General features: G+C 38.5%; 1 protein-coding gene across 6 annotated transcripts; it reads left to right on the top strand.

The window, feature by feature from the left end:
* Positions 1 to 1709: 1709 nt before the first annotated feature.
* On the top strand, positions 1710 to 20360 carry PRPF3 (pre-mRNA processing factor 3). 6 transcript variants are annotated; one of them, XM_070467289.1, is made up of 18 exons: positions 1710 to 1829; positions 2993 to 3084; positions 4046 to 4236; positions 5585 to 5715; positions 7679 to 7825; positions 9173 to 9256; positions 9494 to 9714; positions 10373 to 10679; positions 11386 to 11552; positions 12194 to 12273; positions 12811 to 12858; positions 14104 to 14247; positions 14949 to 15048; positions 15221 to 15334; positions 16402 to 16520; positions 16790 to 16873; positions 17901 to 17962; positions 19996 to 20360. In XM_070467289.1, exons 3-18 carry the CDS (start codon positions 4092 to 4094, stop codon positions 20140 to 20142), a joined length of 2100 nt encoding a protein of 699 aa, XP_070323390.1. In that variant the 5' UTR covers positions 1710 to 1829; positions 2993 to 3084; positions 4046 to 4091; the 3' UTR covers positions 20143 to 20360. The 6 variants fall into 6 exon arrangements, 5 of the variants coding, with proteins under 5 accessions (XP_070323390.1, XP_070323389.1, XP_070323388.1 ...); XM_070467287.1 differs by lacking the exon at positions 1710 to 1829 and adding an exon at positions 2093 to 2712; XM_070467288.1 differs by lacking the exon at positions 2993 to 3084.
* The last annotated feature ends 1901 nt before the right edge of the window (positions 20361 to 22261 follow it).

The raw sequence follows: 22261 nt of genomic DNA on the forward strand, positions 1-22261 counted from the left end.
TCATCAAGAGGCCTTTTAGTTCCTCTTCACTTTCTGCCATAAGAGTGGTATCATCTGCATATCTGAGGTTATTGATATTTCTCCCAGCAATCTTGATTCCAGCTTGTGCTTCATCCAGCCCAGGGTTTCTCATGACGTACTCTGCAGATAAGTTAAATAAGCAGGGTGACAATATACAGCCTTGATGTACTCCTTTTCCTATTTGGACCAGTCTGTTGTTCCATGTCCAGTTCTAACTGTTGCTTCCTGACCTGCACACAGGTTTCTCAAGAGGCCATCTCTTTAAGAATTTTCCAGTATTGTGATCCACACAGTCAAAGGCTTTGGCATGGTCAATAAAGCAGAAATAGATGTTTTTCTGGAACTCTCTTGCTTTTTCAATGATCCAGCAGATGTTGGCAATCTGATTTCTGGTTCCTTGAACAGCTTGAACATCTGGAAGTTCACGGTTTCAGATTGCTGAAGCCTGGCTTGGAGAATTTTGAGCATTACTTTACTAGTGTGTGAGATGAGTGCAATTGTGTGGTAGTTTGAACATTCTTTGGCCTTGCCTTTCTTTGGGATTGGAATGAAAACTGACCTTTTCCAGTCCTGTGGCCACTGCTGAGTTTTCCAAATTTGCTGACATATCGAGTGCAGCACTTTCACAGCATCATCTTTTAGGATTTGAAATAGCTCAACTGGAATTCCATCACCTCCACTAGCTTTGTTGATAGTGATGATTCCTAAGGCCCACTTGACTTCACACTTCAGGATGTCTGGCTCTAGGTGAGTGATCACAGCATCGTGATTATCTGGGTCGTGAAGATCTTTTTTGAACTATGATTACTCCATTATAATTTCAATTTTTCATCAACTGTAAAAATATGGTGGCCATTAACTGAAATGAGGGAGACTGTTGGGAGCTGGTTTGGGGAGGACGATGGTGGTTAGAATCAGGAGTTTAGACTTTGTCATGTAAGTTTAGGACCTCTACATGTATGTAACCAACTGCATATATTGTTATATACCAAGCAGCTCTACTGAACTCTCTGAGAATCTTTACTGAACTCTCTGACCACTCTTGTGGTCTTCACAGCAACCCTATGAGGTGAATTTTTTTTTTTTTTACAGGTGAGGAAACAGCTTAAGGAACTTGCCTAATGTCACAGATGAGTGGGAGAGCTGGAATATAAATACAGACGGCTTTAAAACTCGTGCTGTTGCTTAAATCATTAAGTAATACTGAATCTCAGTGGATGCATGACGTATAGTAATAGTCATTATTTGTTCCGTGAAAGAATGGAAGGGGGAAAAAAACAACAACAACACTAAAAGGGGTGAGGGGCTACCATGATCTCTGGCATCACTGTTAAGTTAGGGACAAACGCTAAGGAGGGGATGCTAGGGATCCTTAAAGCTAGGGATCACGACTCTTGGAGGCTTTACTTTGTACTAGAAAGTCCAGGTTTAGCCCAAACGCAGAAGCCCTGCTTTTAGTTCTAGCATAACCGTAGTGCACTTATTCGCCACACTAGGAATACTACAGGCAGCCCAATTTATGCTTTAGGTAACACTAACGTTGCACACCTTTACCTGGGGAAACTGATGAGGCGAGGAACTAGCCAACGTAAAACTTTAGGGCTCCGCTACGCATGCGCTCCCTCTCTGGACGGAAAGTAGCCACTACGGCTGCGCGAACCGGCGGCCCCACCCTCCCTCGTCACGCGTTGTGGGACCGCGGCGTGGCGGCGGCCGTGGCGGTAGCGACGGCAGGCCATAGGGCGGCCAGAGGGTTTCCGGTTCCGGTGTAACGTTCGGGCTCCGTCTCAGGGGCTGAAGTTTGTGAGGTGAGTAGTGGCCCGGGGCCCGGAGGGGGTATCCTGTTGTCCTAGTGTTTGGGGTAGGGTTCAGTTTCAGAGAAGGACAGAGGCGGGAAGGTTCAGCGGAAAGGAAGCTGAGAAAAGAACAAGGTTCTGTGGGAGAACGGGTTGGAATGAGGTTGTTGAGAGGGGAAGGGCGGGGGCGGGAAAGGGACGAGCTGAGGGGACTCGCACTGAGATGAGGAGTTGGGGTAGAACAGGTGAGTGGGGGCTGGTCAGAGAGACGGGATGAGCAAAAAAGAAACGAATGGGAGTTTCAAGGATGAAATTCGACTTGTAGCAAAGAAGAACACAGAGAAAGAGAATCCTTCAGAAGATTAAATTCTGTTCCCTGCTCATTCAGAGATCATTCTGCCTTCCTCTCCTTCCACACCAGAACCACACCCCACCCCTACCCCACGCAGCTACTGTTGAACAATTGATTAGTGACAAAGCTCGTTACTGTTTCGAACTTTTACTTTGCCCATTGGCTGTTTAGTTTGCACGTTATCTTATGGAGGAATGGGTTGAAGTTGTGTACATTTGTTAGTATCGTGCTTGGGCACACATTTCATCTAATAGAGTGATGCCCCATTTGTAGCTCTGGATTTTCAAATTGTTTACTCTTTCTAGCCTATGATTCAGTTCCAGTGGAATATAAATTCTGTTAAGGCAAGAATTCTTGTCTGTCTTGTTCACCATTGTGTGTATTCTCAGCACTCAGTAGGCTGCCTGAAACTTACTAGGTATGCAGTAAATATTTATTGAATGAATTAAGTGCCTTATAAGAATGACAGTTGTCCTCACTTTGTAGGATGAGTGAACTGAGGCTCAGAGGAATTACTTGTCAGAAGGCTGGTAAATGGTAGAGGTGTGTGTGAGCTCTTCACTCTATGGTGTCTGAATATGCTTCTTGTTAACATGTTGAGATTGATAGGCTATACTGCTATCTCGTGATGGGTAAATAAAGCCACTGTAGATTTATTCATATTACATGTCACTGAGGCACAAAATACTTCACCTCTAGTTTCATGACTTTAAGCTACTAGTTTCATATGGTTATACCAAAATTATATACATTATTTAGCAATAGGTCTTCTAGAGGATAAACTTGCCAACAATGTAGAAGTTAATCAAGCTGTACCTTTTAGGGAAAAGATGTCTTAAAACATCTTGAAAAATTGACACCCAGATCGAACCCTGATGTGTGGCACTTCTGGGAGGAGGTTAACTTGGAATTGAGGTCAGTCTAATTTATTGTCTTTTAGACAGTATGGAGGAAATTATGGAAATAAAATTTTCTTTCTGCTCATGTAGAGTTTTGAGATTTCAGTAGGAGATAAGACTGTAAGCATGAATAGTTTAAGAATTGTACTGATTTGCATTAAATAACAGATTGTTGTAGAGTCTTGTATGATGGTTTCTCTATTAAGCTAAAAAGTAGAATAATAAAGGTAAAGGTGAAAAAAGTACATCCAAAATGAGGGTAATCTTTTTTTTATTAATTTTTATTGGAGTATAGTTGCTTTGTAATGCTCTGTTAGTTTCTACTGTACAGCAGAATGAATCAGCCTTTCATATACATATGAAAAGGGTAACCTTTTCTGAACTGAGGGATTACTTATGACAGAGACCCTGTAGAACAAAAGAGAAAAGGATCTGGGTACAGAATTCCCACTGGGATGACAATGAATACAGAGAAATATGACAGAACAGTCTTGAGGATTAGGAGCTTTAATATAAGATGTAACCCGGATAAGCCATCTCTTATTTATGTTCCTTAAAAGAAGCCCTGGGTTAAGGAATGCCTGCCTGGAAGTAGGAAGAATAGAAAAGTTGGCCTGTGAGTGGGCTTTTTCAGTCTTGTTTTCATGTTATATGTTTGACAGTCTTTGTTGAATATGATAATCAGAAAAGAAGCTAGAACTCATTTCTCAGACTAGGTTCTTCCCAAGGGTTGGTTTGTTTATTCCACAGATTTCATTGATTAGCTGATGATATTACTGAGTTAGGGGTAAAAATCAAACAGAATGTAGTTCTTTCTGTTTTGAAGTATACGTGGAAAGTATTTGGCTTGAAATGAAGTTAGAAGAACTTGCCCAGGATTGAGAATAGCAGTGGGGAAAGCATTCCTGATATACTAATCATTGCCTGGGGTCATTTTAGTCTTTTCCTGTCCTCTAACTTTACTGATTTCTTTTTAGGTGCAGTATTGAATCCTGTTTTGAGCTATCCTCCTTTTCCCGAAGAATGGCGCTATCTAAGAGGGAGCTAGATGAACTGAAACCATGGATAGAGAAGACAGTGAAGAGGGTGCTGGGTTTCTCAGAGCCCACAGTGGTCACAGCAGCACTGAACTGTGTGGGGAAGGGCATGGACAAGAAGAAAGCAGCTGGTATGTATGAATCTTTCTGAATCTTTTGGCTTAACATGTTGGATGACCACAAATGCTACTTTGAACTTCCCCCAAATTCTCTGTGTTAGAAGCATCTGAAAAAAGGTCAGGCCACATTTTATTTTCTCTTGCATTATAATTGTTGTTGTTCAGTCACCAAGTTGTGTCCGACTCTTTGTAACCCCATGGACTATAGCACGCCAGGCTTCCCTGTCCCTCACCATCTCCTGAAGTTTACCCAAGTTCATGTCCATTGCATTGCTGATGCCATCCAACCATCTCATCCTCTGCTGGCTTCTTCTCCTTCTGCCTTCAATCTTTCCCAGCATCAGGGTCTTTTCCAGTGAGTCGACTGTTCGCATCAGGTGGCCAGGGTATTGGAGCTTCGGCTTTAGCATGGATCCTAAATGAAATACTGAGGATTGATTTCCTTTAAGATTGACTAGTTTGATCTCCTTGCTGGCCAAGGGACTCTCAAGAATCTTCTCCAGCACCAATTCTTCAGCTTTCTGCCTTTATGGTCCAGCTCTCAACAACTGTACCTGACTCCTGAAAAGACCATAGCCTTGACTCTGTGGACCTTTGTCAGCAAAGTGATGTCGTTGCTTTTTAACACACTGTCTAGATTTGCCGTAGCTTTCCTGCCAAGAAGCAAATGTCTTTTAATTTCATGGCTGCAGTCACCATCTGCAGTAATTTTAGAGCCCAGGAAAAGGAAATCAGTCACTGCGTTCTACCTTTTCCCCATCTATTTGCTGTGAAATGATGCGGCTGGATGCCATTCTCTTAGTTTTTTTTTAATATTTAGTTTTAAGGTGGCTTTTTCACTCTCCATTATAATGGAAATAGCCTAAATAATTATTTTTTTTTTTAATGCTATTTGTGACATGTTTTGAAACTCAGACTGATTTCTTTGACCGCTGTACTGAGTTACCTAAATTATATTTACTTAGGAAATATGCTAAAGTCAGATGGGTATATTCAGGTCAACATCTAAACATATAGAAGTCTCTATAAAATACATTAAAAAAATTGAAGGAAGTAGATTTTGTTAATGGTAGTCTCCTCCAGCTTGCAGTTTAGGAAAAGTTATGGTGGTTATTCATCCTAAACTTTGATGCTCAACCTAAACAGGTTGCTCTGGCTCTGCTACTTCCTACTCCAAAAAATTAAAACTGTATTTTTTTATCTCATGGGGCAAAATCATTCATGTAAGATTATTTATGAGAATCCTACAAAAAACTTAAGAAAGCATTTCCCTCCCTCCTAGGCATAAAATTCCAGTGTTGGTATCTGGACGAAATACTCTTACCTTTTCAACCTTGCCACCTCTTTTTTTTCCTGTCAGACCATCTGAAACCTTTTCTTGATGATTCTACTCTCCGATTTGTGGACAAACTGTTTGAAGCTGTGGAGGAAGGCCGAAGCTCTAGGCATTCCAAGTCCAGCAGTGACCGGAGCAGGAAACGAGAGCTAAAGGTAGGTTACAGTTAACTATCTGATGAGTGTTTTGAATGGTAACAAAGTTGCTGAGCTTACCTGGATCACACTTTAATATCCACTATTAGAATACCTGATGTTTAAGAGAGGTACTTAGACATAGAAGTAGAGGGGGTGAACTTGTATTATCGCCATCTTATGGTGATGAACTGCCTAAGTTCATGGGTTAAAATGTTCCAAGAAAACAGTTGGTTGCTTTGTTCTTTTTCATATACAGTTAGGAGTTTTGGTTCTTATGTTTCCCTAAATCTCCATTTAAAAAAAATATATAAATTGATTACTTTAAGATTTTATGCTTTGATTTACTTGAGGCCTAATAGATTGCTTCAGAATGTGACCTCACTGCTCCTTGAGCTATAGACCTCATTGTTCCTGCTTTTCAGATATTTCTCTGCAATGACTTGTAGATGGGATACCTAAGAACTCACTTTTTACCGTATGTCTTGAGGGCCTACTCTTTGCTGTACAGCATATTGCCAGTCACCTGTCCCCATAAGTGGAATACTTAAAGGGACCATCATTATTCCCTTACTTTCTTCACTTTTTATCCGGTAGCTGCTGATTGGTCATGGTCTCTTTCAGTATTAACGGTGTCAAGTAGCTGTTCTATCTCTTTTCTCTGTCTGTCTATTAAAATCTTTTCTGTGACTTCCATCAAACCTTCTAAAGTGCTTTTGATTCCTTGGCTATCCTTTTGCTTTTCCTGAGGCGCAAGAGTGAATAAGCAATGTCTGTTTGGTCCCTGACTAGGCTGTGGAACCAAGAGAAATAGAAATTTGTGTGCTGTTTGTGTTTAGGGTTTGCAGGGTGATCAGAGGAATGAAAGATAGTCCTTGCCTTAAAGGAATTTGCAGTTCAAGGGTTTGGGGATGGGAGGGCAAAACAAAATACAGTCACAAAAATAAAATCCAAGTAGTAGTTTTCATGGAAATTGTAAGGTTGACTATAAAGTTTCAGACTTAGTTGAATTTTGTTACACTTAAGGAGAAATTCACAGATCTATAGAGTGAAGATTATGTTTTTGGTAGGACATGCTACTGTATAAGTGCTGAGGGCCTGCTACAAATAAAGTGACTACATTGGGTGGGATTAATAAAAATGGTTTCTTGAAGGAAATCTAGATAGCCTTGGGAGTTGGGTCCCATTTTGGTCCATTCAGTCCCCATCCCACACAATATATTATGGGAGAGTCCTTTTTCTTGAACTGTAGGAGTTCCAGGAAGCGCTCGCCCCTGGCCGAGGATATGTCCTTGCAAAACACGAGCCCTCCTAGTGAAGAGGGGATGTCACCCAAAGCCTACCACCGGTGTGTACATTTGCTTTTTCCCATTGTCCCTTCCACTTGGCCACTCTTGGTCCTGTTAAGTTCATCCTGCAATTTAGTCAACATATTTGAGTTCCCACTGTTAGATGAGAACAGAGTGTTATTGGGGAATATTGAAGAAGAGAGAAAACCCCTATCCTGGAAGAGCTTAGATGCTAGTTGGGAGAAAGTACATAGTGACATTGAAAAACTTAACACTTGGCAAGCAAATATCAACAATGTAATTTTACCTAGTATGAACCAAGTTCTTAAGTGCTAAAAGGATGTAAAACAACAGTTTGATCAGAGTGGGATGAGATTGTTAATGAGGAAAACTTCCTGGAGGAGGTGAGTTTTAGGCAAGGTTTGAATTGAGGGAAAAATTGAGGAAGATAATTACATATGTGGGCAGTAAGATTTGCAAAGACCTTGGGATGGGAACGTTTATAAGAATATGGGGATGAAATTTGTTTGACTGGAGTAGGAAAATAATGAAGTTGAGATGGGTGAGATGGTCCATTTGGTGGAGGGTATAGAAGACTCTGGGAAAAGCCAGATAATACTAATAAGGATTAGGATTGTTCTTCCCTTCTCCCATGGGCAAGGATACAACTCTTCTTTCACCTTGGGTTCCCTTAGGAAGTGTTTGGTGATGACTCTGAGATCTCCAAGGAATCATCAGGAGTAAAGAAGCGACGGATACCCCGTTTTGAGGAGGTAGAAGAGGAGCCAGAAGTGATCCCTGGGCCTCCCTCAGAGAGTCCTGGCATGCTGACTAAGCTCCAGGTTAGTAGTTAAGAACTGGAAGCAGTGGTTTTGAGAGTTGAAGAAGAAAGAGATGGATTTATTGTGTCCTTAATTTAAACTAAATGTTAGCATTGGGGAAATTTTATTTTCTGCTTTATGTTTCACCATTTCTTGGTATAATCAGAAGAGATTCCAGTTGAATGGAGAAGGAAATGGCAACCCACTCCAGTATTCGTGCCAGAATAATCTCATGGACAGAGAAGCCTGGCGGGCTATAGTCCATGGGATTGCAGAGTCGGACGTGACTTAGTGACTGAATGACAACAACAGCCCAGTTGAAAGCTATTGAAATAGCATTTTGAGCATCTATTGTGTGGCAAGGAAGGTGTGTTACATACATCATTTGCACAGATATCTACCTCACTGTGTCATTAAGAAAATTATTGAAATAATTAGAACTCAGCATGATGACAGAGAAGAATTTCCATATAATATAATGCAGAAAGCTTAATCCACTTAAATAATTTCGGATTGACTTCTATTTTTTTTTTAATAGAAATTATCTGTGTATTTAAAATAGGCATTGTTTAAAAATTCTGATACCATATAAATAGTAAATATTTTCAGAGTATACTTTTTGCAATTTAATCTATATAAATATGTCACTATTTAAGAAATTGTTAAAAATAAATTTAAAAAAATAACTTTGAAGTACCTTGACAGCAGACTCTTTTGGAAAATTCAAGAAGAGTTACTTGATCATGTTCTCAAAGCTTATTTTTCTGAATTTTCCTTAGGACAGAGGAAGGGATTTATGGAGACTAGGCAGCAAGTCTCCTGGGTCCCAAGTCTCCACTAGGAAGCAAGTGGACTCTGGTTACCCAAACTAGGAACTCAGGGACCAATAGTGTTTTTTTTTTTTTTTTTCTTTTTTAAGTATAATAATAATGTTTATGTATTCTATTAGTTTTGCATGCATTATTTAAATGTTCAGTTTCCCTGTAAGGTAGGTACTGTTTTTACTCCTTTTAGACACTTGGAGATTTAAGAATTAAATACCATATTCAAGGTCACACAGGCATTAAATGGCAGAGTTAAGATTGAAACTCTGGTTTCCCGGACTCCAGAGTCTTACTCATCAAGCTGTGTTACTACTTAACATGCCAGTCCTGCCTTGGGAAGATAGGTTGAAAAATTCCAGTGATCAACTGTGTAACCTTATCTTTACTAAATTTGCTAGCCTGTGGTACAGGCAGAATATGATGGGATCATTCAGAAAATACTAGTTTCTCTAGACCTAAAGGCCCTTTGAGTTTAGGAACCTGTATGGGAGAAATAAAAAAGAGGTGTTAACTGTTTTCCAACTTTTTACCCCACTGCGAGCAGATCAAACAGATGATGGAGGCAGCAACACGGCAAATTGAGGAAAGGAAAAAGCAACTGAGCTTCATTAGCCCCCCTACACCTCAGGTATTGTAATCAAGTTTCTCTGAAAAGAAGACTGTTAAACACACAGAATTTCTTGCCACTCACTCAAATGAGAGTCCAGAAAATGACTGCATGTTCCACCCTCAATTTACCACCACTGTGTGTGTGTGTGTGTGTGTTTGTGTGTGTGTGTGTGTGTGTATGTATGTGTAAAAGACAGAGATCTGTTTGCCTATGTTAATTTTTTCTGATGCTGATTTCTTTTTCTCTATCTCACAGCCAAAGACTCCTTCATCCTCCCAACCAGAGCGACTTCCAATTGGCAACACTATTCAGCCCTCCCAGGCCGCCACTTTCATGAATGATGCCATAGAGAAGGCAAGGAAAGCAGCTGAACTACAAGCCCGCATCCAAGCCCAGCTGGCCTTGAAGCCAGGGCTCATCGGCAATGCCAACATGGTGGGCCTAGCCAATCTCCATGCTATGGGCATTGCTCCCCCGTGAGTATCTATTTCATGGAACTCATTTTTTCTGAAGCTTGAGAAGCAGTAAATACCTTTGAGTGTTACTGATCCTCTTCTTCCAAGGAACTTAAGTCATTTCTTAGTTTCATGTTTCTTATATATGTTCAGTAAATACTAGTTGAATTTATTCTCTTGGTTTCCTTGTTACAGAGTTTAATTATCTTCTTTTTATGATTGGTAGAACTAAAATTAAGATTATTCCTCCAGTATTGGAGCTAGGAATAGGATCAGGTCTCCTGGTTCCTAATTCAAGAGCTATTTCCATTAAACCACATTGAGGGAGACCAGATCTGAGAGTTCTCTGCAACTGGGTAAAGGTGATAGGCTTTATTTTTAGCACCTCAATTGGTTTGCTATTCCCTGACTCAAGAATTCAGGAGTAAAGAATGATAGGATTCCAACTTCTTGCCATTGTAATTTGTAAGTTCATTTCATCTGATTATACTCCATACTCAACTGTCCAGCTTTATATATTCAGTCAAGATGTTATTATTCATTGATGGGTTTATATTCCTTAGAACTTTGTAACCTAATTGTCTCTGGTGGGTTTTGATTTGTTTGTATTTTTTGTCTGTTTGTTTGACTGCCTTATTGTTTTATATGGGATTTATTCCTCTTTTGGGCTATTTTTCAGGAAGGTGGAGTTAAAAGATCAAACTAAACCTACACCACTGATTCTTGATGAACAAGGTCGAACTGTAGATGCAACAGGCAAGGAGATTGAGCTGACACACAGAATGCCGACTCTGAAGGCCAATATTCGGGCTGTGAAGAGAGAACAGTTCAAGCAACAGCTAAAAGAAAAGCCATCAGAAGACATGGAATCTAATACCTTTTTTGATCCACGAGTCTCAATTGCCCCTTCCCAGCGCCAGAGACGCACTTTTAAATTCCACGACAAGGGCAAATTTGAAAAGATTGCCCAGCGATTACGGACAAAGGTATCTGGCTTAGAATAAAATCTAGAAATTTGAATAAGTTAGGAAGGTGACAAAGGAAACTGAATATAGTCCTGAAATACTGTCAACCTAATTCTCTCTGTTTTTGGCAATTAGATAAATAAGTAGTAAAGCAATGAGTAATTTTTAAAATACTGTGTTTATTCCTGGAATACTTGATTTTTAGTGATTTGTTTTCTCAGATACTTACATTCTTTTTTTTTTTTTTTTTAGTTACTTACATTCTACTTAGGTAGAAAGGAAATTGAATTTGAAAATTCTCTACATACAACAATCAGTGGAGGGAAACTGTTCAGAAACCTCAGGACATCTGAGGAAAGCTAGCCTGCTGTTAAAATTTGCTGCAGACAATCCACATTCCTGGATAATTTAATTGACCATATATTCAATGACTTTTACCTTCTTGTTTTCATCCTCTCAGAAGTTTTCCATAAAATTCCATTTCTACATATTTGCTGCAGGCACACACTGGGATAGAGGGGTGATAATGAGAGCCAAATATATGGAAATCAACCAAGTAATGAGTAAAATAAAGCAGAACAGCTCTTTTTTCTTAGCTTTCAGAAAATCTGAATTTGCTGTGTTAGATGTAAAGAGTTCAACAAGGGAGTGTTTCAAGTTTTGGGATTCTACTGCTTCCCTGTTTTCTTTGATTCCAATTTATCTTCTTGTCTTACCTTGTCTTTAGGCTCAACTAGAGAAGCTTCAGGCAGAGATCTCACAGGCTGCTCGAAAAACAGGCATTCATACTTCAACTAGACTGGCCCTCATTGCTCCTAAGAAGGAATTGAAGGAAGGCGACATCCCTGAAATTGAGTGGTGGGACTCTTACATCATCCCCAATGGCTTTGACCTGTGAGTTTGTTGGTTAATACCTTTTATGAAGACTAGAGTTTTCATGGGAAAGATGGTATTCATGCATTACATAAAAATTTTAAATCTAAGGCAAACATAACCATATACAAGCTCATATGCTTATAAAGAATATGTTCTGTGGGTTGTTTTTTAGTTTTTTGGATCAATCAATGTAGGAGGTTGGACACAAATATTTTCTGCTTGCTTTGTTATACATTGTTAGTGTTTTTAGCATATTCATTTTCTTAATTACCTTCTTTTGCTACTTATAACAGATGTTTACATATATTAAAGATCCAGTCCTAGAAGAGAGAAAGGATTCTTGGTGAGGGAGAGAATGATAAATAAAACATGTAAGAAACATTCAGAGAGCTTTAATCATATCTGCTCCATTATTCTGATACATGACTTAAGGAGACTGTGTCTCAGCCTTTCCTTATGCCTCCTTTGTCAACCACTGTCCCAGAGAATTATTGTTACTAATGACAGAATGTGGTATCTGTTAAGTGTGTTAGGGTAGAAAAAACAGGTTGAGAATCCACTATGGAGAGTGGATTTTTTCATTGTGTTTCTGAGATTGCCTCTCTCTTGGAATCGTCTCTACCCACATATCCTGTTTTCCCTTCTTCCTCCAATTTTAGTACAGAGGAAAATCCCAAGAGAGAAGATTATTTTGGAATCACAAATCTTGTTGAACATCCAGCCCAGCTCAACCCTCCAGGTAATGTAGAGATTACTCAGTCAAAGCCCTAGAGAAGTATTAGCCTATAGGAATTTATGTGATAATGGATGTAATCTCTGTCTGGGCTGTCTGTGCTATAGCTGCTATTCACACATGACTACTGAGAACTTGAAAACTGAGTTACACTAATATAGCTGAGGGACTGGTTTTTTAATTTTTTTCAATTTTAATTTAAATAGTACATGTGGCTAGTGGCTACAGTATTGTACAGTGCAGCTGTCACAGAGCATTGAGGTCTAAACCAGAGATGGCCTCACTGATGTATATCTGTATTTCAAATTGGGCTTTTGCAGTAGTGTTGACTCGCAACTCTAGTCTAGCACACGACCACTAAACCCCTGCCATCTTCAGTCTGCCTTGTCTTCAGCCTTTCTGTTTTTGTGTTTTGTAGTGAAAGTCTGTTGGCTTAGTCAGAGGAGATGGGTTTTAGTTGTACCTGAAATCCCTGGATAAATCACTACAATACAGAATTTTCTCATATGTAGAGATAACACTAACCAACATTCCTTTTTCAAGTGACCACAGAAGATGCTAATACTTTCATCAGACTTGAGATGAACAGAGGTTAGTTTTTACTCAGTAAGTTTGTTTATCAGGATCTCTAATAAATTCAGAAAAATAGATTGAGACTTTGAGATAAATAAAAAGGTAATAAACACTAAATTGTATTTAATCAGAATCTATTTAGTTGTCTTCAGTGTGAATCATTAGAAGAATGTAGGGAGTTTTATTTGTTTTAATAAATTGAGTAAATCTGACTTGGGAGCCCAGAGGATTTTTCCCAATCCCTGTAACTCTTAAATTAGAAATTTCATCATCTTGGCCAGTGGTTTTCAAGTTGGATTCCATAGACACCTTGAGGTTTAGTAGGTAGGATCCAAGTGGGATTCTGGATACCCTCTGCCTACCCCAAATCCTCACACAGAGCAGTCAGAGCAGCTCTAATCTTTTTTTCCATATCTGCCACATTTTAGTTTATTAAAGGGTTCAGTTGCTTAAAGAAAAACAAGTTAGAAATGACTCATGAAAGAAAAGAATACTTTTTACTCCTTTTTTTTTAAGTATTTATTTATTTGTTTGGCTGCACCAAGTCTTAGTTGTGGCATGCAGACTATTAGTTGAACCATGTGAGGTCTAGCTTCCTGACCAGGGATTGAACCCAGGCCCCCTGAACTGGGAGCACAGAGTCCTAGCCACTGTACTACCAGGGTAGTTCTAAGAATACTTAATAAAAACATAACCGTAATACTGCTATCATGACCTAAAAATACCTAAAAACAAGCTAAATGTCCTTTTTTTTTTTTTAATGTCCTTTTTTAAATAAATTTTTTTTATTGGGACGTAGTTGATCTACAATGTTGTATTAGTTTCAGGTGTACAGCACAGTATATCATTTATACATAAACCCACTGTTTTTTAGATTCTTTTCTCATATAGGCCATTATAGAGCCTTGAGTAGAGTTCCCTGTGCTATGTAGTAGATCCTTAATTATTTTATATATAGTAATGGATATATGTCAATCCCAGTCCTCTAATTTATCCCTCTCCCCTTTAGCCCCTGGTGGCCTTAAGTTTTCAACGGCTGTAACTGTTTGTTTTATTAAAAGATAAGTTCATTTGTACTCTTTTTTTAGGTTCCACATATAAGCATTATGTATTTGTCTTTATCTGTCCGACTTAACTTCACTCAGTATGACAATCTTTAGGTCCATCTGTGTTGCTGTAAAGTTCTTTTTACTGTGATTGATATTCACCCATATCCCTGTAATATGCTTATTGCTTTGGTACATTGATTTTTCTGTCTGACAGTTGACAATGACACACCAGTTACTCTGGGAGTATATCTGACCAAGAAGGAACAGAAGAAACTTCGACGGCAGACGAGGAGGGAAGCGCAGAAGGAGCTACAAGAGAAGGTCAGGCTGGGCCTGATGCCTCCTCCAGAACCCAAAGGTACAGATCTTAGAGGCAGGGAAGAAAGGGTGGCAAGTTTTTCTTCCTGTCATTCTAGAGGAACTTTAGTATCTCTCTATGTTTGAATGCTTTTGTTTCTCAGAATCATTCATTGGTTTGTCCTTTCCCAAATTTTCTACTGTCTTTATTAAATCAGGTCAACATAGTCATTGGAGAAGTCATTTATGCCTTTTTCTTAAGTAATATTGACCATTTAACATTCTTACCTTCCTGGAAGAATAATAGTCTTGAAGTTTATGGAGATAGTAGTTGGAGTATTTGCACAGAGTTGTTGTGTACATAATTCTTAAATGTTTAAAAAATGAAAATGCAGTTTAATAATAAACTTCACTCCTATAGTTTCCAGTATCAGTTAATAGTATTTTGGGTGAGCACTGTTATGTATAGGATCTTTCACTAAATGCTACAGTGAAAGTGAAAAATGCTAACAAAATTAAGTTTGTTTTCTTTCATAAATTTTCAAGCAGTGTGAGTAAATGTATACCAATTATTGATATTAATTGACCTCCTGCAAATGCTGAATTAATTGAATGGGCTTTCAAGGTAGAAGTATTTGGAGGAAGTGAGTTTTGAGCAGATTTGCAATAGGTGAACAGTATGAATTGGTAGGAAGAGATTGCAGATTACCCTAGCTGGAGTGGTGACTTAGGAGATTGATCTCTGTCATCTCTTCACTGCAGTGAGAATTTCAAATTTGATGCGAGTATTAGGAACAGAAGCTGTTCAAGACCCCACGAAGGTAGAAGCCCATGTCAGAGCTCAGATGGCAAAAAGACAGAAGTAAGTGCCATGGGATTGGGTGGAAACCCAGGGCAGGTACCTTTCCCGAACTCTTCTGGGGGATCCATATTTGGAGGGAGGGGAGAGTTCTCCGTTGCTCTCTCTTTCCCTCAGCCCTGCTTCTGATCTTCAATGCCTTTCTCACTTGTGGATGTCCTTCCTGTCACGACAGAGCGCATGAAGAGGCCAATGCTGCCCGAAAACTTACAGCAGAACAGAGAAAGGTCAAGAAAATTAAAAAGCTTAAAGAAGACATTTCACAGGGGGTACACATATCTGTATATAGGTAGGTGTCCAGACTGGGCCAGCCTTTCCCTTAGAAATACCAAAACATTTTCCAAGTGCTCAAGGCAGAATCACTGGTATAAAGCATACCTAACATCAACTCCACTCTCTTTAATGATCCTGGTATACATCAAGAGCTAGTAGATCTTTTACAGCGATGAGGGTTAAAAACTTACTCTTCTATCTCTGAGGTCTTAGTGAACTAATATTAGTTCTGAAGAATGAATGTGAATATGCTTGTTCAGGTCAAGATGTGAACTAAGGCTCATTCATTCTTTATGAAGCATAAAATACTGTTTTTCTAGGAAACACTAAAAGTTTTTTTCCTCAGTTAACTGTATTCTTATCCTTATGTATTGCAGTAATCCTTTTATTTCCACTCCAAAATGGACTTTATGTGTTGTAATTATTTTCTACCGTTTGTGTTGATTTAATGTTTTCATTTTACTCTTTTATGTCAAGTATATATATGTCTCTTATTTAGATGTGCTCATGTTTAGTAACTAGTTCTTGATTATAGAAATGGTACATTATTATAAAAGTAGTGACTGCTTACTAAGATAAAAACATTCTAGCAATACAGAAGGACACTTACTGAAAAAGTCCCCTTCCTAGTCTCTGATCCTCAGGACCACTCACTATGGGTAATTGTCACTAACAGTTTTTCATGTATTCTTATTGAAATTTTCGTGCATAGCATTGTGACTACTTTATATTATAAGCATCTAGAGGGCAAAGAATTTGTTGATCTTTATATTGTCAAGAATAACCAAGCATATAAATTTTTTTGGATGATGGTTATTAGTAGCTCTTCTTTGTTCTTAAAGTAAATTCTGATTACCTGCTACGTGTTGTAAAGTGTACTGTGCTAGACTTTGAAGAAGTTTAAGACAGTAGAAACACTTCTAGATTCATCAATTCTGCCTTTTAAGCTTTAGTATATTTGCCTACTCCAAATGCCTTTGTTTTTAGAAAGAAAACTATTTTGGATCCATCTTTATTTGCCATTCCATTCAGTCAGCTACTGATGCTAAAATGAAACCCATAACTAAACTTTCCCTTCTCCAGAGTTCGAAATTTGAGCAACCCAGCCAAGAAGTTCAAGATTGAGGCCAATGCTGGGCAGCTGTACCTGACAGGGGTGGTGGTACTGCACAAGGATGTCAACGTGGTAGTAGTGGAAGGGGGTGAGTCTGAAAACTTGAGGCAACCCTAGGCCTTGAAGTGATTAGCATGGTGGGGAGAAATGAGAAAAAAGATGGTATTTTAGAGTCAAACCTGTGTTAAATATCTTGGGCCTCTGTTTCTTTATTTATTGAAGTAGAAGAACCTAAGATGTGGCTCCTGGGATTGCTTCAACTACCATATTAATGTCTGAGCGTTGAGTGAGCTCAGAGGTTCCTTCTACCCCATTGTCTTCCACAACTCTGGCAAAATTCTTCTTCTTTGTTTCTAGGCCCCAAGGCCCAGAAGAAATTTAAGCGTCTCATGCTGCATCGGATAAAGTGGGATGAACAGACATCTAACACAAAGGGAGATGGTGAATGGGGGTTAGAGGGGATTAAATGGGAGGTGGGTGGGATGGTACTCAGTCCATTCATCTATTCCCTCTCTCTAACACTCTTGCAAATACTAGATAATGTTCAAGAATTTTAGAAAAACCCTTTTGGACTTTAAATATGCTAGACATTCATAAGGTATTTACTGTATGAATATTAGTTATTCTCCTGCCTGTCCTTTAGGCCTTTCTACTTGCTGGTTTCTCTGTTAGCCCAGAAATGGTATATAGGCTACATGAGTATATTTAGTTTGTGAATTTTCAGCAAGCTGCACGCTCATATGTGCATTGTCTATAGTGTATGGTTTTTTGATAAGAAGCTTTTTAAAGGACTGAAGGCAAAAAAAGATTTTTAGACCAAAAAAATCTCTGCTTCATTCAGAAAAATATACTTTTCTTTTGCCCAAGTTTATCTTGTATTTATTTATTTGACATCCTCCTGGCCATCATTCTTCTATCAATATTTATTCTTCCCTTCTTTGAAGACCTGGGTTAGTATTTACCATGTGCAGAGAACCTTATTTTTCATAACTTTGGCCTTCTTTTACTTTATGTTCTTCCTTATTGTATTTTTGTACTTAAAGTACACTTTTTATGATAATTGACCTGTATTTTGCTTTGCAAGTGTTCTAAGATATTTTCATTCCGTATATCTGCCCTTCTTCATTAGACTAAAAACTCCTTGAGAATGGACCTTATTGTTTTGGCATCTGAAGTGCTTAGGACAAGTTTTTATTGTTCATCTCCTTATTCCCAGTACCTGGCACAGCTCACACAGAGTTGAACTCAATCCATGTTTGTTGAATTAATTAATGTCCCTGTCTGATAGGAGATTCAGTCTAATTGGGGGGAAATAAAGAGTAACAGAAGATATTTGATCCCAACACATGAGAAAAAGTGGTAATATTTAAAACAAATTTGGCTAGGCTTGAATACTGTTTGTTTGGAACCTAAATCTTGGTGTCTAGTCTAAGTCTAGAGCAAGATTTAGCTATATTGTCTTTTCCAGATGATGAGGAATCTGATGAGGAAGCTGTGAAGAAAACCAACAAATGTGTACTAGTCTGGGAGGTAGGTGATCCTCTGTTAAACAGTGAGGCAAAACTTTAGCTAATTCCTGACTGTTTATAAATAATAACTAATCCCTTAAGTAATTTGTGCTTTTTTTAAAAATTCATTGTTAAGTATTTGGCAGCAAATCCTTCCTGGTTATATTTTAGTTAAACTGATGTGTGTATAGTTTATGCCATCTGGGGAAAACTGGTGGCAGGAATACAAATTCTCTATTTATTTCACAGTCATGGACATGACACTTGGAAAGAGGGAAATGAATTGTAGAATTTTTCTTTGGATATAGTGAGAGAAGTACTAGACTTAAGAGTATAAAGTTGCAGACTTCCCTGGTGGTCCAGTGTTAAGATGCTGTACTCCCAATGCAGGAGGCATGGGTTTGATCCCTGGCTGGATAACTAAGATCATGCATGGCATGGCCAAAAAAAAGAATATAAAGTTGACTAAGTTGGCAGTATCACTTACTAGCAGTGCAGCTGGGCAATTAAGTAACATTTAATATAAAATACTGTTGCTTTTGTCTATAAAATGTGGATATTATTTTCCCTTGCTTTTTTTTTTTTTTGGTGGAAACCCTAATTATATGTAATGATGCTTCATAAAATGTGACTAAATCACTGTTTAAGTGGAACATTTTTATGGTTGTACAATTCTTTCATCTCTAAAATTTTCTTAGTGAACCACTATGAGTTCTGAAGAATGAATAAATGAGTGAATATGCTTGTTCAGGCCAAGTTGTGAACTAAGTGATCATTCACCCTTTGTGGAGTGTAAAATATTATCCTATTTCTCCAGGAAGCATTAAAGGTTTCTTTCCTCAGTAACTGTATTCTTAACTTGATATACTGCAGTAATCCTTTATATTACCACTTCAAAATACATTTTATACATTGTAAGTATATTCTACCTTTATGTTGACTTAATTTTTTCATTTTATTCTTTTAGGTTGAATACATGAGTATCTTCTAGTTTTAAATGTGCTCATATTCAGGAACCAGTTATTTATTATAAAAGTAGTACTTTGGGAATTCCCTGATGGTCCAGTGGTTAAGACTCCAGACTTCTGCAGGGGTCATGGGTTCAATCCCTGCTTAGGGAACTAAGATCCTGCATGCCCCGAAGTGTGGCCAAAAAAAGTAATATTTTAATTCAAAAGAATGCTCATTAGAATACATTCTAACCACACAGAACCTTACTGAAATAGTCCCTTCCAGCTCCCTGATTCCTTAAGACCTCTCTGTAGATAATTGCTACTGATTGTTTTTCATGTGTCCTTCTGTCTTATCCCAGATTCCTCCCAATTTATGCATACTAATTAGGTGATAATAACCATAATAACTGTTTGTATGTCTCATAAGTCCCCACTTGCATATTTAATATTCCAGCCCCATGATCTCTTTAAAATTCTCTTCATTTATCTCTGAGAGTCCTCAGGAATTATCTCTCAGATTCAGAAACAAGCCGAGTTCTGCTCTTGCCTCCTTTTTGGAATCTGGTCCCTGAAAAGCCTCTTGAGGTTGCATTTGTGACTTACATTGCAGACTTTGGTGAGAACACGATTCCACCGAGTACTGTATCTTTCTGTTGTAGTTGTCTGCAAGTAGCCCCACTCCCTCACCCCTGTATTGTTCTTGGTCATTGGGCCCCAAAGCCTCCTGCTCGTATGAAGATCTCACTAAGTCTTGTGAAAAGAGTCCTTTTAGCCTCTAACACCTTTCTCCTTAAAGGTCCTAGAGGCCTGGCTGGAAACAAATTCATCCCGTCTCATCTTCCATAGTCCTTCCTGACGTACTCTTCCATCCAGGCACCAGAGCACAGAAATCCTGCTTTCAGTCAAAAAAAACAAACCCATAGAAAGTCAGGAGAATTCAGCAGATACCCAGGGGGGTAGAAGTTAGAATTGTTTTTACCATAAAATCACTTTCAGCTAGACACATTGCTACACAGTGTTACCAGGTTTTATAAAGGACTGTTATATCTGATTTAAATTAGAAATTGCAGTGTTTCTATTACACATTTTGTCTCTTTCCCAGGGTACAGCCAAAGACCGGAGCTTTGGGGAGATGAAGTTCAAACAGTGCCCTACAGAGAACATGGCTCGGGAGCATTTCAAAAAGCATGGGGCTGAGCACTACTGGGACCTTGCGCTGAGTGAATCTGTGTTGGAGTCCACCGACTGAGACTACTGCAAGCCCTTTCTCTCCCCTCTTACCTTGTCTCTTCAGTCCTCTCCCTTATTCTACTTCCAAACCCAGCCCCACTTGTGTGCGTGATCTCAGAACGGTGCCAGGCTGACATTTGGACAGAGGGAGAACTCCTGGCTCCCTTCCCTAGTCAGCCTGGTGCTGCCCTTTATTCCTCTTATGTGAATATGATTAAAGAGTTATTTTTAAAGTCAGTATGATATTTTTCACACACGCATAGGTATCAGAGTTTGGGTCTTCAGGTGATCTTTCCTCCAGACTTCTAGCAATTGCTATGGAAAAAGAAAATCTTGTCATTGATATTTATGTATATATAAATGAATGAATGGATGGATGGATGATTGGATAATGGAAACTTCTGACCTCATCTTGGAGCAAAAGTGATCAATACCATTTTCCTGGAACAGAGTGAAGAAGGAAGAGGTGTTAAGTGGATAGAGGAGAGGGAATGTCTATCTCTTAACCTTCAGTGGGTAATCACAAGGTTGACAAGGTTACTTCTGGTCTTGGCTGAATAGCATTAACAGGAAATCCCTTCCTCACATAGGTGAATATATGAGAATGTGTGTTGTGAGTGAAATGGACACAGGGAGAGTCCAAGGATGATGTTATAGGTCAGTTTGTAAAATCAAATAGGATTTGAGAATTTAGCCGATTTCTTCTCTTTACTAATTAAAAAAAAAAAAAACAACAATCCTTTTCTAAAAGACAGTGTGTAGTTTCTTTTTTTACCCCCCCCCCCCCCCCCAAGAATCTGACAAGATGCAGTTCTGTTAAGCACTTAATGCTTTTGGTTTATTTTTAGGAGTATTTGGATCAGAATAAGTATCCAAAGAAGTCCAAATTCTTAACCATAAATATCCTTCCATTTCATGTTGCCTGTTGAGGACATACTGAGAATGGATTGTACACAGGAGCCATTAGAGCTCCTTCCTGCTAACTGAAGTTTACTAGGCAATAGTGTCAGAGAATGAATGCTTGACCAGAAGTTAAAACAGTCTATGATATCAAATTAACCCTTTTTTTAAAAGTTATGTGGGAAAAAAATAAAAAGGTTATGTGGGGACTGCCCTGGCAGTCCAATGGTTAAGATTCTGTGCTCCCAATGTAAAGGACATGTGTTTGATCCTTGGTCAGGGAACTAAGATCCCGCATGCCCTGCAAAACAGCAAAAAATAAAAAGTTTAAAATTTTAAAAGTTACATGTTTTAGGTCCTAGTTGGAGTTTAAGGCAATATTATAGAGTATTAGGATAAAAAAGGTGGAAAGAGACAAAGGACTGCAAAAGACCTTAAGGAAAAGCAACAACCTCCCTTTTAGAGATGAACCATAACGCAGACGATGAAATTAACTCCGAGAGCAGGAAGAAATCTTACAAAAGAAGCCTGTGTCTGTGAGACTTCGGAGCTAGAGAACTGAACTCATATTTTATATTTCTTGATTTAAGCAAACCCAGGAGAAAACGTCAGAAATGAGTGCTTTTGCTTTTATTATAATTATTACAAATAATGTGTGTAAATAATTTATACACAGCTTCTAAAATGTATTGTTGAAGAACTAAAAGGAGTTTTATGTTCTTTATAAACTACCCATAATGAGACTTAATCCTTGTCTTGAGTAAGTCTTTTTAACTCCCTGTGTCTCAGGATGTTACTTGTTTGTTTTTTTAGTTTGCTGATCCTATACTATATTGAGCACTGCTCAGTAAGCAGTACCTCTTTTATCAGAACAGACTTATGAGGAAAGTAGATCTTACAGGTGAGAAATCCTGAGGCTTAGAGTAAGTAATTTGCTCCAGGTTATGACTAGTAAGTGATGGAGTTTAATCTGAACCCAGATTTCACTAGAACCCAAACTTAGTCCCTACATATGCTATGTCATTTGTGAAATAGGTGTTAAGGACAGATGTGTTCTTTTCAAATGAATGCTAATCTCAGAATAGTTCCTATCTTGGGATGCTGGCACCACTTAAGATACCTTGTGGACTTTAGTAATTTCTTTCATAATCTGTTTGAATATATATCTTTAGTTAATGGTAGTTATTTGTCCTCTGTAGACTTTGTAAGAATTTTAAAAGTCATTAGGAATTTTTTAT

The sequence above is a fragment of the Odocoileus virginianus genome, chromosome 5 (genome assembly GCF_023699985.2).
Source record: "Odocoileus virginianus isolate 20LAN1187 ecotype Illinois chromosome 5, Ovbor_1.2, whole genome shotgun sequence".
Taxonomy (NCBI): Eukaryota; Metazoa; Chordata; class Mammalia; order Artiodactyla; family Cervidae; genus Odocoileus; species Odocoileus virginianus.

What these genes read in the sequence shown, in the direction of transcription:
- PRPF3 (XM_070467287.1), top strand. An exon ending in ATCCCCAATGGCTTTGACCT is followed by an intron (nt 11,553 to 12,193) that starts GTGAGTTTGTTG and finishes CTCCAATTTTAG; the next exon opens with TACAGAGGAAAATCCCAAGA. An exon ending in AGCCCAGCTCAACCCTCCAG is followed by an intron (nt 12,274 to 12,810) that starts GTAATGTAGAGA and finishes TCCTTTTTCAAG; the next exon opens with TGACCACAGAAGATGCTAAT.